This window comes from Adiantum capillus-veneris, chromosome 22 (assembly GCF_014529385.1).
Source record: "Adiantum capillus-veneris isolate H3 chromosome 22, ASM1452938v2, whole genome shotgun sequence".
NCBI lineage: Eukaryota > Viridiplantae > Streptophyta > Polypodiopsida > Polypodiales > Pteridaceae > Adiantum > Adiantum capillus-veneris.
The window spans coordinates 66302245-66318394 of NC_140952.1; the positions used below are offsets into that span (position 1 = coordinate 66302245).

Here is a 16150-nt window from a genome sequence, read left to right on the forward strand (position 1 = left end):
GGCACAATGGTATATGGACTGTTATTGACAGATTTAGCAAGCAAGTTCATTTCATTCCAGTGAAGAAAACAGTCAAGCCGGATCACTTAGCAAGACTATTCATTGCCCACATATTCAGATTACATGGCATGCCTGAGACAATTGTCTCCGACAGAGATCCCCGATTCACGAGTTTGTTTTGGAAGGCTATTTGGGAGAACATTGGTACAAGGTTGCAATCATCGTCATCTTTCCACCCGCAAACAGATGGGCAATCTGAGATTGCAAATTGAGTCATACTTGGTTTATTGAAGTCTTATATTTCGGATCAGAAGACTCAATGGGAAAGGTTTTTACCTTTGGTGGAATTTTCCTACAATAACACGATTCACTCTTCGACGGGGAAGGTGCCATTTGAGATTATTCAAGGTGCTACGAAGGTTCCACCCTTCTTAAGCATGAAAGATAAGATTTTTGAAGCCGACCAGTAGACGAGGGACTTGGACACTGCTTTTGCCAAAGTCCGGGAAGCTTTAGAGAAATCTCAGGAAAGACACAAAAAGGCAGCAGATCGACACCGTCGCATTTTGAAATTAAAGGAGAACGATTGGGTGCTCTTACGTTTTGAGAAGGCACATCTGAGAAAGAAAAAGGGAAAGGAGCGGCTTTTTCCAAAGCTTAGCATGAGATGCTATGGACCTTTCCAGATAAAAGAAAAGATAAATGATGTCTCCTTTAGACTGAAGCTGCTCGATACTTGGAGAATTCACAATGCTTTTCATGTGAGTCTCTTGAAGCCTTTTAAAGGCGATGTGCCCGATGGGGAGCCAGATGAGCAACCCGAAGTGGAGGAAAGCGAGGAAATACTCGTTCCAAAACAGATATCGGCACATAAAAATAGAAAGATAAAAGGTAAAGTGATAAGGCGGTTCTTGATTACTATCCCGCATTGGATGTGAAGTGGATGGAAGAGGAGGACCTGGCAGATACTCCTCAGATTGTGAACCTTTACCTTGAAGCATTCGGTTTAGCATAGTCTACTTCGATAGAACCCCGATTTCAGCATGGGTGAATCTAGTGCAGCGGGTATGCACAATAGGGGAGTCACTCCACTCCTTTGTCGATAGACTGCTCTGATACTTTGATTTGATATAAAGTCACTGATGTCCCTTTGGGTTTCACAGATACTGCTGAGCTGACAGTATTCTACTGTATGACTTTATGAACTGGAATTCCCGATAATGAAAATGATATTGATTGATTTGTACTTGACTTGTTTGAGTGCAGGAACTGAAAGACGAAATGACTGCAGCATTTCGGTCTCATGAATCTCTATAGATAAGATTGCAATATGGATGGTTAATCGGGCATCTGTAAAGTCCCGACTTGATCTAGATGTGATTGCTAAATACATTGTCGATTAATCATGGTCTGAGATTTGGAATGATATTTGAATTTGATTTGTCCTTCGATGTCTTGTGATGTCAAGTGATGTCCTGTGATGTCACTGTCGATTGGTACATGTGCTAGATGTGTTGTTCCTAGTGCGTCAGTACTAACAGTCAGTGTCTGATAAGACAGTTTATAGCCTCTATCTGCTTTGCAGGCATAATCGAGGGCAATTACAGTGCTTTCAAGAGGGGGGTATGTCACAAACTGGTGACTTGGCATGTCCGGACACACTCAGTAGGGTACAGGCCCGACTTGTACACGTGGCAGATAGTACGGCAACTCTGCATTTTTCGACGTGATTCCCGTTGAGACATGCTGACGTGGCACCCGTATGGAATTTCCATGATTTGCGGCACAAAAAGCGGGCAGCTGTACGGAAGTGTTGCTTTTGTGCTACTGAAAATCCTACGCTGGCTGATTTGAGAATCTTTTGGATTAATTGCTTTATTTTTACAAGCTTTCAAAGTTGACAGGTTTTAAGGCTTTGCTTTGGGGCATCCCTTGTAACCTATAGATAAGTGGACAGGGGCTTCACTTCTCACAGCATCTGGACGCAAAGTGTGAGAGTGAGAACCCTCCCACTCTCTTGTACTTTGAACACAGATTAATACAAAAAGAAATATCAAAAGGGGCGCCAGTCTTTGGGGCCAATATCTCTAGGCACGGAACTCGGCCGGGCCGTGTCGAATCAAGTGTGAATTGTGTACTGTTTTGAAGTGAATCTCTGATGTGTCGCGGTAGAATCTTGACTTGGGGTGTCCAAGTTTGTTACAATAACCTTGGTTTTGCCAAGGTTGACAGACAAACCACTATCATGAACAAACATGTGCAATGCATCCAAAGGACGTTGCATCCCCTCTAGAATGTCAGAAATCAACACAATATCATCAGCATATAACAATAGTGGAATACATGTCCCTGCCAATTGAACACTTCATCCACATACATACCAAATAGTGTAGGAGATAGTGGGCAACCCTGTTTCACCCCGATAGTGGAGTGAACTAAAGTAGATAGCCACTTTGACATGCGTACATGTCTCACTTCTGACCTGTATAGTGCCATGATCCCCCAAATCAGCTCTATAGGAAATCCCATCTCCTGCAGCCTGCGCATCAATCTAGCTCTAGGTACTGTGTCAAATGCTTTGCAAAAGTCCACAAAGCTACAATAAATCCGTGCCTTGCCCTCCTTAATAATGGCTCTGAGTGTCAAGATGTGATCAAGAGTAGAAAAACCTCTCTTGAACCCTACCTGCCCTACGGCTCGTACACCCTCCCACTCTTCCCATCTACTCAGTTGGGCTGCTGCTCAAGAATAGATGCGTACAACTGTGCCAGTGTGTGTCCAATCATGATAGTGTGATAGTTCCCATGCTCCATAGGGTCTCTTGACTTGAAGATAGGCACAATAGTGGATAAGCTCCAAGTATCAGGCAAGTCCTCACACATGGCACGGTTGTCTCCCACCACGTAACGTTACTCATACATTCTCTCTCCAAAAGTCTTTTCAAGTCTAGAAGGTGGTGAAATTTTGTTTTTTTCCACGTTTTCAAGCGCAAGGTCTTGCATGCTACATAGCCATGATTGTCAGCTCAACATAGCAAGCGCATTACTAACATCTACTTCATATCTTCAATTATTAGCTCCACACACCCTACATGATATGTTTGTTTTGGTCCCATATATCATATTTGACCTTGAGGATGATAATGAAATCTCTCTCTCTCTCTCTCTCTCTCTCTCTCTCTCTCTCTCTCTCTCTCTCTCTCTCTCTCTCTCTCTCTCTCTCTCTCTCTCTCTCTCTCGTATTAAATACTATGCTACCACCATCATGATCATATGCTCTCCCGGTCCTCATCCTATCAATGGCCTTCTTAACCATCTCAGTGGTGAAAAAAGCACGTGTGCGAACATGACTCAGGGGAGTCGGGAAGAGGTGGTTTTCCAGGCATTGTGTACAAGGATGATGCATACTAGCCCCAAGACTTTGTAGAAGTGATGGCAAGAGGAGTGCAGTGCTCATGGAAGAGTCTCCATGCCTCACCTGAGTCGTGACTCAAGAATAGCTGATATAGATCCTACTCTAATCGTGCAAGAAATGCCTCTTCTTCCGCCACATTGGGCGTCGGAAGGCAACATGTGATTGTATGATGTCTCCCAAAAGTACCTCTCTCTAGAGTCTGGCCCTCATCTCGCAGCACTCCTCATCACACCAGCCGTTCTGGGGCATGCTCCTGCTCAGGCTGTCTGTGTGGGTATGTCTCTGCTATTGCATCATGCAATGTGTGTGTCACTATAGAAGTGAGCTCCTGTCACAAAATGGTGGCGTGGCAATGCAACCCGGACACACACACGACAAACTGATGACATGGCTGACTATATGAAAATCCTTGATTTTGCGCTGACAGTTGATGTGGCAGTACTGTACGGATTTCCGAGTTTTGCACTGACATGCTGATGTGGCAGATTTTACAGATTTCCGTGTTTCACACTGGCTGCTGACGTGGCAGGGCTGTACGAAATTCTGTAATTTGTGCTGGCTACTTTTTGCCAGTTTTTAAGGACTAGTTGCTTTTGGAACTTTCACTTTTGAGTTTAAGTGATTTTGGGGCCCTACTTTTGGGCATCCCTTGTAAGAATAAAAGAGCCCTAAGGGCCTCAAGCTTCAGAGCATTTGGACGCAGAGTCTGAGAGCGGAGGACCCTGCGAGAGTTGTACTTTGCTCAAAGATTAATATAAAAGAAATACCGAAAGAGGCGTCAGTCTTTGGGGTCAATCTCTCTTGGCACGGAACTATGTCAGGCCGTGTCGATTCTCTTTTGATTTGTGAAGTGTATTGAAGTGAATCTCTGTTGTGTCGCGATAGAATCTTGACTTGGGATGTCCATGTTTGTTACAGTGGTATCAAAGCATCAGGCGTGTGCTTCTCTCAAAGCATACCGATCCTACTAAAGAGCAGACAGATCACTTGGGAACAATTCTGGAATCTCCGTGTCCCTACCCCAGACTTATTAGCCACTCTCACCCTTACTTCATCGCGCATCAGGCGCGCTCCCGTCTTCATTGTCTTACAGGGCATAAAGCCATTAAGAATCCCAGATTACACATGGGCTCTTGTAAAGAATCTGATGGAGATGACACCTCTCAGTGGGAAGGTAAAGAAAAGTTAAAAATCTCGCACGGGAACTGAAGAAAAGAATGAAGATTTAGGCGAAATAATTTGTGGTAAAGTTTGCCACAGCAAAATACAAGCGTCCATTGCATGTTGACATGGGTATGAAAAGATTGATCAACTATCCCAAAAACCCAAGAATTGCAAAAACACCTGAAAAATTACCCGATTGGTGAGATTCACTCGAGATGGCACGAGGCCATTGAGTCCATAGTTACATTGGACGACGGGTCAAGGTCGGGAACGGGGACGGGGACAGGGACGGGGACAGGGACGGGGACAGGACGGCAAAAGTCAAGAAACAGGGACGGGGTCGGAATAGCAAAAAAAAACAGAGTTTTTTTTTGCATTTTTTTACGTACACACATGCCACACAAATAGTGCATCACTTTGACCACAAATTTACACTAAATAGACCAAAGAGCATGAGTCATATAGGCGCAAATGTGCTAATAAAACATCTATGGATACAAAATGAAAAGTGCATGCCACAAGGGCTCAAAATGGACAAGCCTCAAGGATAACAAAAAGTACAAAGGGCTAGGTAGACTCTAGAGGAGTAGACTCTAGACTCTAGAGTGATCAATGATCATCAAACTCCAAAAGTGCTTGCCTGCTGAATCTCCATATCATCGTCGTAGTCGAGGTCGTCAGTGACATATGAGGCCTCACGAGGCTCACACTCAGGCTCGCAGTCCTCCTCTAGCTCCTCCAAAAGTGTCTCGGCCATAGATGGATTCTCTTGTGCCATCTCCCTCTCAGCGAAGGGATCTGCCTTGTGTGTGACGCTCTTGGAAAGCATGCGCAAGTTAGCGCTCACAAACACCAAATCATTGGCCCTCTAGGCCACAATGCGATTCCTCTTCTTAGAGGCAATGTGGTTGTACACACTCCATAGTTTCTCCGAGCAACTAGTGATACATGATTGGCTAAGGACACGAACAGCCAAGTGCTACAAATGTGGGCCATCTCCTCCATAGTCCTCCCACCATAAAACCGAGCCAATCTTGTTGCGATCAACCTGTGCATCTACACATCCATAGGAGCCCTTCTTTTGCTTGTAGTTGAGTAGCTCATCTCTAACCTTGCGCCTAATATCACTGCTAAGCTCAAGGCGCTTTAATGCAAGCCGCCATCCTTTACTCACCTCCTTGTCGGTCTCTTGATGCCTTCCCTGAAACTCCGGGCCAAGCACATAAGCTGCCGCATGAAGTGGAGAGTAGTATCCATTCCACCTTAGCTCACACAAGCCACAAATCTCCGCATACTGAATAGGGTCAAGCACAAGCTTCTCAAGTGTCTCTATCATCCGATCCATGGCTTCGTAGACTTTGCCGGTGCATGGCTACAAGCTATCCACAACTCGAAGTAGGTGTAAAATAGGCTTGACCATGGCATCAAGAGTGTTCACCTCCTCCTACCAAGCGGCGTCGTTGGCCCATTCTCGGCATTTCAATCCCGTTGTTGATGTAGACTCCGACATGGCTTGGAACTCATCACTGAGAAAGAGGCCCCTTAAGACTCTGCCACATGTAGACAAGTGGCCTAGCATAAGCGAATTGAATGCAAATCTTGTCTCTGAATATTTGAGCAAGGACAAGTGGCTCCTCTTTGAGAACTCATGGCGCACTTTTTGATGGTTGAGCACAAAGGAGACAATTTGGTTGGCGTCACTAATGGAGGGTGAAATATTGACAAGCTCCCTATGTCCTTGAGGAGGTTGTTGAGGCAATGCGCCATGCAAAATGTGACATGGATAGTGGGATGCATGCCCTCAATGATAGCCTCGACTGCCCTATTTGACGCCTCTCCATCTGCAACCATACAAAGGACATTCTCCGGGTCAATGATCTCTATGGTTCTTGTCCACTCCGCAGCAAGCATCTCCGCGGCCTTGCAACTATTGGATGCATCATGTGACTCTACAAAGTACATCTCACTCCGAGAGTAGGACACCACTCCGTGGATGGACCGCTTGCGCATGTCTTTCCATCCATCTACAAAGAGAGAGACGCCATTGGTCTCCCACAAATCCTTTGTTGCTTGGGTTGCTTGCTCCACGGCAAGCTTCTCTTTGTTAAGGAGGGTGGTGTGAAGTCTCTCCGATGAAGGTGGCACATAAGAGGGGCCATATTCCCCTATTTTCGTAACCATGATTCGAAAGTATGGAGACCTATCCACACAAAAAAGAGCATGTTGTGTTAGTATGGAGAGTCCGAGACCCCATAATGAAATACAAAATGGGAGATTGCAATGTGCATATGCCATAAGTCACAATGGAAACTCATCGCGAAGCATGGAAGGTAATGTGGTCGTGGAAGAAGAATCGGACAACCGACCTATGCACCTCTTCGTTCAATTTAGAATTCCAATTTTTGTTGAGGGTGCTTTGGCGATGCGCAATGGAAGCCCCCGATGTAGATGCATTTGTCTTGAACGCTTGAGAGGTGGAGCCAAGGTTGGCTTGCCTTTGCTCTCGTGGTGTCGTCGTGGCGGAGGGATCAACGGCAACAAAACGGCCCCTCTTGGCCACTTCCGCAGCATCATACACTGCAAGCTTCTCAAGAAGCTCCAACCTCTTCTCGGGAGTAATGCGTGGGCAAAACTTCACCTCGTGATCGGGTTCATGAAGAAGATGGGATCGCACTTTGTTTGCACCACCGATTCTCTTGTACGAGCATAGCTTGCATGTCCATGGTCTTGCACCGCCACCTTGACCATGCGCGGTGGAGTCGACTTCATCCCACCACGACCATGTTTGCATGGTGGGCCTCCTTTGAGAAGAGCCAGCTTGAGAAGTGGAGTTAGCTTGAGATGACACGATGGTGGAGAGAGAGTAAGGAGAGCTTGTGGGGAGAAAGAGTAGAGGAGAGCTTCAAAGTTGAGAGGGTAGATGAGGGAGAGAGTGGGTAGAGAGGAGACTCAAGAGTAGAGAAGGGAGTGGGTAGAGAGGAGACTCAAAGGTAGAGCTCCGAGCCTCGAGGTGAGGGTAGACCGTAGACTCTAGAGGCAAAGCCGCAAAGTGCCGAAGGTAGACCATAGAGAGGAGAGGCTTGAGCCTTGAGCAATTGCCAATGAGAGCTTGAGCCTTGAGAGACCCAAAGGGTGGCTTTTATAGCCTCCTGCAAAAAAGAGTCGTTGGGCTGCCAGCAGACCGTTTGAAACGGCTCCTAATTTGAATTTTTAAAATAACTTCGTTGGCTGTCGGCTGTTTTTTGTCTGTCCCGAGACGCCTGCATGTGTTCCCGCCTGGCATGCACCCAGTCGTCAAGCCCCGTTCCCATCCCGGTTACGACCATTCCCCTCCCCTAAGCCCTGTCCCCTCCGTCCCCTATAGCTATGATTGAGTCTCCTCTCAGGACGGAGTGGAAAGCTGAAAGGACGGACGAGTGCCGAAAAGCGGAAGCTTTACTCGCAGGAAGAGCTCGAACAAAACTGTTGACCAGAAGATGAACTCGATATTGGAAAGGATACTAAAAGAGATACTGATGTACTGACAATCTGGTTGTTTGTGACAGATAACCACAAATAGGAGCGAGGAACTCACCTCTGTATGGATTGGAAAGCATGGAGCTAGACATCCACTCTTTTGCAACGAGGTGAGCCATCTTCTTGCCATGGTGAGATCGAGAGCGACGATAGCTTAGGAATGAATCGGACATCCTTTCGATTCGAGACAACAATGATGAATTTGAATGAATGAATGATGATGCATGTTGAATGATTTTAGTGCATTAAGATTCCTATATGAATGAGATGACTAGATGATGTGGTGAGCGCATCAAGAGTTCCTATGGGATGAGATGGCTACACATGGATCTAGGTACATCAAGACTTCTGGACGGATGAGATGATTAGATGATTGAAATATTGTGTTTAGAATGAACTAAGTATGTGAATGAAGAACTTTGAAATAGGAATTTCCGAAGATGATTATTGATTTATGAGATTAATGTTGTCTGGAAGAACTTGCTAGTTGTGTGCAGACAACAGGTGAAATCGATGATGATGAATGCAATGGGAGCAATGACCGCTTCAGAATGAATCTGATAAGTATCATGAATTTTGAATCAAACTAAATATGGAAGAACCTTCTATTTTGTGAACAAATCAAGAATGAGATGATGATGATTTTGGAGTAGTGGCAGCTCCCGAATGAACATGATAACGAATCATGGATCACGATTGATTCAATCGAATGAATGATTAAACCACTCTACTCAATATGAACTTGGTGATGGATTGGCATCCTCGAAAATGATTCTCACACACGACAATACTTGAGGCGACAGTCTCGCACGCAACAGTGCTTGAGGTGAACGATTCTCGCACACGATAGTGCTTGAGGCGAATGACTACTTGCACACGACAATGCTTGAGTCGAAAAATCTCTATAGACATGATCGCAATATGGGATCAGTTAACCCGACATCAATGAAGTCTAAAAATGTGGTTACTATATACGTTGCTGGCAGTCATGGTCTGAGATTTGGAATGGATTTCTCTGTAAGTTTTCATGTGATGTGACTGTCGTCTCAAGTGTTGGATGTGTGTCGTCTAGTGCGTCGGTACTTAAGAGTCCGTGTCTACTGAAATGTTTTATGGCTTATGTCTGATTTTGCAGACGTAATCTAGGACGATTACAATTCTTTCAAGAGGGGGATATGTCATAAAATGATGACATGGTTGTGCAACCCGGACACACACACGACAAGGTGATAATGTGGCTGACTCTACGAAAATTCCTGATTTTGCGCTGACAGTTGACATGACACTACTGTATGGATTTTCGAGTTTTGCGCCGACATGTTGACGTGGTAGATTGCACGGATTTCCCCGTTTCACGTTGGCTGCTGATGTGGCAGGGCTGTATGGAATTCTGTAATTTGCGTTGGCTGCTTTTTGCCAGTTTTTGAGGACTAGTTGCTTTTGGAACTTTTGCTTTTGAGTTTAATTGATTTTGGGGCCCTGCTTTTGGGCATCCCTTGTAAGAATAAAAGAGCCCTAAGGGCCTCATGCTTCAGAGCATCTGGACGCAGAGTCTCAGAGCGGAGGACCCAGCAGGAGCTATACTTTGCTCAAAGATTAATATAAAAGAAATACCGAAAGGGACGCCAATCTTTGGGGCCAATCTCTGTTGGCCGTGTCGACTCTCTTTTGCTTTGTGGAGTGTTTTGAAGTGAAACTCTACTCTGTCGCGGTAGAATCTTGACTTGGGGTGTCCAAGTTTGTTACAACTCCTCCAGAGGTGAATCTGGCTCCTCAGTGCACAAGCATCTGTATATCCCATCAATATAGACAGAGTCCGTCTCTCGAGTAACGGTGTAGTGGGTGGAGCTGCTACCCGTGGCCTGTGTGCTACACTAAACTAGAAAGAGAGGTTCATCGACAAAAGGATGTGACTTATTGCTACGCCAACAGGTCTAGGTCCAACTATGAGGTCATGGATACTAGAGATAAAGCTAGGTTGTGCCATGACATAATCCACTGTACTATCTCCATGTCTGTGTGGGAAATACGTAAAACCGCCTGCAATTGGAAACCTCTGTATGCCATTCAAAACAACCAATCCATGTGCAGATCCCATGTCTATCAAGTGTCGTCCATACTGAGCTCCACATCCTGTGACAGTCTAGATATGCCCATCTCTGCAATATCGAGCTCGCTCAACATCTCCTCTGAAGCATCATAAAATATTGTCTACTGCTAAGCAATCCTAGCATTGAACTCACCCGGGATGATAATGTCACCATCTCTATAAAACTCCCATATGTCATCATCCAAAATAGCAAAGGGGGACTGTTGTCCTCTAGGTGGTGGATCGACAGATGTACTAGGAGGAAAGTAGCATATAGCAATGTATAGGTATTTGTCTGTATGAGCTTGCAATCTCACCCACATGTACCTCGCCTCCTCATCTCTGCGGGCAATATGTATCAATGGCTGCAACTCCTCCCTAAATAAAATTTCCACTCCCCCTAAGGCCCGTCCTCTATGCTCTGATCGAGTCTCCTTTCTGCAAGCTGTCCCCCATCTGTATCCGCCCAAAGGCCTGGTGTGTCTCTGAGTAGAAGATGGTGTCCTTCCCGGTGAAACTGTCCTCCAAAGCACCCACATCAAGACGTGGAGACCCATTACAGTTCTAGGTAGCAAGTTTGAGTATGGTCCCATAGGTCTCGTGCCGTCATGCGGAGCGCTTCTCCATAATGACCACTCTCCCATCTCTATAAAATGCCACCTTTCCTTTCTCTCTGGCAGTCCTTATCTCTAACATGACTTCTTTCATATGAGCAATATGTGAGAGTGTCAGGTCATCCCCAAGAAATACCCCCGTTTTCTTTAGTGTAGGACGTCTCTTCAAGAAGTCTTTCTTCGCTTTCATGGAGGGGAAACGAAGGAGCAATGCTCTCTCCTTTGAACTCTCCCCATTTTGTTCTTCCCCACTCTCCATGCCTTAGTGAGTGTGGCCTCATTACCCATCAAATGTAGGAGATCTTTGACCTCGCCTTCCACATTATCACAGTCCTTTAGGCCGGTTACACCTACATGCAAAGCTCTAATCTTCCTTCTTTGCTCTTCCTCTTGGGTCATATTAATGATTGTGGGAGTGGGAATGGTTGTTAATTCTTTCCCCGTCGCTTTCTTTGAGACTTTTGTGCACTTTTCGGCTTCATCTACCGTCTTTTGTGTTTTCGTGATAACATCCACCCATGATGACATCGTTGCTTCGTGTTGCTTCTCTTCCTCCTTGACTTTTCGCACTTGTTCTTTGATGTCATTGAGTTCATTTATCACAGAGGGCTGGATTTCTCCCTCTTCTAGTTCCCTCCCCACTCTAGCTTCCGCAAGTCCTCGCTTCAGGGTTGAGACCTCTTCCTAGAGCGCTTGGTCTTCAACCAATAGGTCTTTCTTCCATTGCAAGACTTGCTTGAAGACCATTTGGATGAAGTTGGCCTTCTCTTTCCACCACCCTTCCATTTCGGTCTTCCACTCTTTCATCTCTTTCTCCACTTGTGTTATCCTTTTGTTGGTAACCATGAATGTTGCCTTTGTCACAACCGATGGGGATTTGCACATAGGTGACCTGACCTTGTCTAAATTCGTTGAACAAAAGATACAGCAACTCATTCGTTCTTCCTCTCCTCCTAATGTGCATTGTTGCAATTCAATACATCATCAATGCTCTGGCCATATGCTTCTGTGTGCGCATGAATGTGTTATGTGTTCATGTGTGTGCTTGCTACTGGACTGGGCAGCAAACAGTGTGTGCACGTGCACGCGTGCTTACTACTGGATTGGGCAGCAGGTTGTGTGTGTGTGTGTGTGTGTGTGTGTGTGTGTGTGTGTGTGTGTGTGTGTCAACGCACAGGCAGGCAGGTTCGCCCGAGCAGCTAGGGAGGGGAAGCCGAGCAGCCAAAGGAGGTGACGCCGAGCAACCAGAGGAGCGCGAGCAGCAGGGAGATGACGCCGAGCAGCCAAAAGAGCGCGCGCAACCGGAGGGAGGGGGGGGCACGTGAGCCTGTGGGCAGCACACATGCGGGCAGGAGAGAGAGAGAGAGAGAGAGAGAGAGAGAGAGAGAGAGAGAGAGAGAGAGAGAGAGAGAGCAGGTGCAAGAGTAGCAAAACCCTGATCTACTGCAACAACGAAACCCTAAAAACCAAGCGAAACCCTGATTTACAGGCAAAACCCTAATCTACGACAGATCAATGAAATCGTGATTTACAGTGTCGGGGGATTTGTGTTCGAAAGGTGAGCCGGGAAGGCGCGGGGCCTCTAGCTGTGAGAGGTGTGAGGAAAACAGTTGCAGCAGACACAATGAATGTAAACAAAGCTTGAAATTAACAGCTTGAACAAGATCCTGAAGCTTAATTATAGCTTAATTATCATTAACAGTACCGTTGCTTACATTATTGAACTCCTTCAATGATTAGAGTAGCTTGGAAGCTTGAATTAGAGTGGTTTATGGTGTCTTTGATTAGATTGTCTATAGAAGATTGGATTAGAGTGGGCTATGGAAGCTTGGCTTAGGATTAGAGTGCTCAAAGCTTATGGCTTCCTCCCCGCTAATACAACAGAGCACGAAAACTTGAATATCTCTTAATCGGTGCAGAATTAGCCTCTGTGTGTGAGATGCAAAAATACTCAAAACGTCCTTTTCCTTCTGCGTACACGGCCCGTTTTGTCCAATTACCTGTCTGGACTTTTTCGGCCTCCCTCATGCATAGATGTGAAGTCTCTTACACACTTTCCTTTTTACCACTAACCACATGTCTTCCTCTACCCAAGTTGCCTTATATGTCCTAAGAGCCCTTTCACATGTAAAACTTTTTCTTCAAGCATAAAATCTCTACGCTTAGGCTTTCATAACCACATAAAGCATACACTTTCTAAATCTCTTTGCTTGTTTCCTTGCTTGTTTTCGAGCCCTGGTCAATGCTCAATAAATGTGTGAGCTTCAAATAGACTTTTCTGCTTCTCTTTACTCTTTTTTCCATCGTGGAAGCGGAGCGGCACGACAACAGGCGAAACCCTAATCTGCAGCAGATCAACGAAACCCTAATGCGCAGAGAGAGAGAGAGAGAGAGAGAGAGAGAGAGAGATTTCTACAATTGCCATTCACAAAGCAACCATTAAGAAACCTACATGTGTTGAAGCTACATATTTTGAACCACAAATATTAATATATCTAGCAATCTGTTCGCCGCACTACAAATTTGCACCACACAAAAATTTAATATAATAAAATAAAAAATTTGTGATCTATCAACAACTACATGCTACATGTAACATATTTGCTCTATATATAAGATGCTCCTCTTGTCTCTCGCTCTAGTCCACACAATCTACAACTCCTGTCCTCTCGGGTATGCCTGCTGCCCACCCAGTCTCGACCTCGAGTCTACGTGAGCATACTCTAAGCTGGCCAATGGTGTTCCTCATGGCATGTGGCATATACCATGGTCGTCGCTGAATGAACCCCTGCTCAGCAATCCGCTCTAAGTGATCTCTGTAGAACTTCATCTTCATGGGCAACGGAACCGGCGGGTCTACCAATGTCTGCCTCACATGCGTCCGATCACATATATTAACCTCATTCCCCTCTGAATCAGTCACCCAGACAGCTGTATGTGCAGTGTTTAAATTGTTCTGCAATATGGGGAGAGAGAGAGAGAGTCTAGAGAGAGAGAAGAGAATTCTAACATCGTAGGAAACTATCCCAAGAGACCTATCCCACAAGGAGAGTTAAGAGAGAGAGAGAGAGAGAGAGAGAGAGAGAGAGCATACAAGCACGTGCAAACTTGAACACGTTAAGTCTATGCAACAAGACAGCTTCCAGCTTATATCATCAGTAAATAGATCTTCAAGTACACAAACTACCATATACAGGCAAAAATGTTCAACGTCTTAAACATTGGAAGTTCACCTAAAAATGTCTCACACACATTTGACAGCCACAACAACAACAGCTCAAAAAGTAAGGGATTTTGTCTCTTATAGATTGGACACCTGATGCGCAAATGCATCCAAGAAAAGCAGCCTAATTTAGATGTTAAGACTCATAGCCAACTCTCAAGAACCAGGCTTGCTGTGCCGGAATCGATAGACATGTCAATCTGCATGGCGCTGCTTCAACTGCTTAAGTTGCTGATTCATCCTATCTATCTGTACCAGCATGTGGGTAACGCAATAGAGGAGCCAATAGAGCAGTAGAGCAGCAATGACAAGAATGGCATTGCGCTGGCTCTTCATCATCGACTTTTGATGCTTTGTATGTTCTGCCACAGAACATTCAGGTCCAGCACACTTCGGCATGTGCTCATATTTCCAGTAGATATCCAAAAGAAGGAATAGGCAGAAAGGGATAATCGCCATTAATGGTTGCAGACAACTCCTTGCAACTCCAATGACCCCTTTGCGAAGGCGCTCCAAGCCCGGCATTGTTACCAGTAAAAGAATGATGGCCTCTGCTCCAACCGTATATGCCAGTACAGCCCATTCCAATGCCATTTTTTAACCCTGCAAAATTGCAAATGCTTCTGTTTGAAGAGAAACGTGCCTAATTAAAAGAAACTTCACGCTACCATTTTTACCCCTATGATGCTCTCCTTCAAAAACATATTAGTAGAGGCATACTAAACAAACAATGTATGTTGAACTAGGTCAATCAATATCAAACCTCATACAGTCCAATTACAGACGTACAGATCCCATTTAGACATCATGGAAGGCCAGAAACAAAAAATGATAACAAAAGATAACAACCTTACCAAATGATGGTTGTGCTTTTGCACTACAGGGAACTAAAAATGCTTTTATCGAACAGAAACATGTCATTGACCTGCTTTTGAGAGAGAGTGAGCTTACTGATGTCCTTGTCACAGGGAGAATCGACCAGAAACAAGAAAACTTCAACGAAAGGTTGACTGTCCCAAAGACTAGAGCAGCTGCATTCAAGTAGAAAATGAGGTTAGTGTTTTCCATCCTATCTGACAAGGTTAGCAATCTGGCTGCGGAGTTTCTTCCCCCAATGCACATATGGCCTGAATCTGCCTCTTACAGCAGTAAAACAAAATTTGGCTCAAAAATAACCAAAAAAATTAGAACACATAAAAACCAATCTTGAACAACGTAAAAAGAAAGGTGACTAAGATCTAGTAAAACGCATGAGGAACTGATAGAGCCAAATTCACTCAAAGCTAGGTCATGTCTCAACGAAAAAGTCGCAATATTCCATGGACCCAAAGAGAATCAAATGCCAAAGCATGTGTCTGGAGCCATCCTGCCTGAACTTCAGAGAGAGTTTTATTGGAATGATGCGAGTTAGACAAGCCAATGACCATGCCCAAATAAAAAGTGGAGTCCACTTGCTCAAGGTAAATCCTACAAGACTGCAAAGGGGAAGTTCAACAGGGAAGAACTCAACGTAGACGAGATGGAGAAACAATGGTGATGTGTGTGTGTGTGTGTGTGTGTGTGTGTGTGGGGGGGGGGGGGGGGGGGTGCGGCCTCCATGCAAGCAAGCCCTCTCCCCCCACCCCCCCCCAAACACACACCCTCAAAACTACTTACTCCTTGAATTTATAGTGCTACAATGTGTGTGATCTCGCCATGGAGAGAGTGCACAGAGGACACCAAGTCAATGCATGTTGCTTAAGTACAAGAGACACAGAGTCAATGAGTGTTGTCTTAGCCTTCAAAATTCCACAAACAGAGTTCTGATACCATGGGAATCATGCCCACATGTGGGGTGGAGCCTGGGGGTTACATCCCACATCAGTGAATTGTCAGACATTTAAGCAGGGCGGTAAGGTATGCAGACACAGGGTGCACAGTACTGAATATAAGTTTTTAAGGTACATAAGAATTCGTATTTCCAAACTCAATTTTTAGTAACATATTCTACTCCCAATAATAATACGATGATACTTATTTCTTCTTCAAATCAACAACATCAAACTAATCTGAATCACAAAAAAAATCACTACAGCAACATACTAAAACAAACCACCATATATGGCAAACAATGGAAAGTGAAATTGCTTC

At 45.0% G+C, this 16150-nt stretch overlaps 1 protein-coding gene and 1 pseudogene across 2 annotated transcripts in view; both read right to left on the reverse strand.

The window, feature by feature from the left end:
- Window positions 1–5197: 5197 nt before the first annotated feature.
- Window positions 5198–10740, reverse strand: LOC147429507 (uncharacterized; annotated as a pseudogene).
- A 3179-nt stretch (window positions 10741–13919) lies between these two features.
- LOC147429508 (uncharacterized) overlaps window positions 13920–16150 on the reverse strand; it is a 33175-nt gene continuing 30944 nt past the window's right edge. For both annotated transcript variants that reach the window (XM_086495776.1, XM_086495777.1), the window contains exons 2-3: window positions 14972–15051; window positions 13920–14623 (exon numbers count right to left, since the gene is read on the reverse strand). In XM_086495776.1, coding sequence (XP_086351902.1) covers window positions 14216–14614 — 399 coding nt within the window. In that variant the 5' untranslated portion in view covers window positions 14615–14623; window positions 14972–15051 and the 3' untranslated portion in view covers window positions 13920–14215. The remainder of the gene's footprint in view (window positions 14624–14971; window positions 15052–16150) is intronic.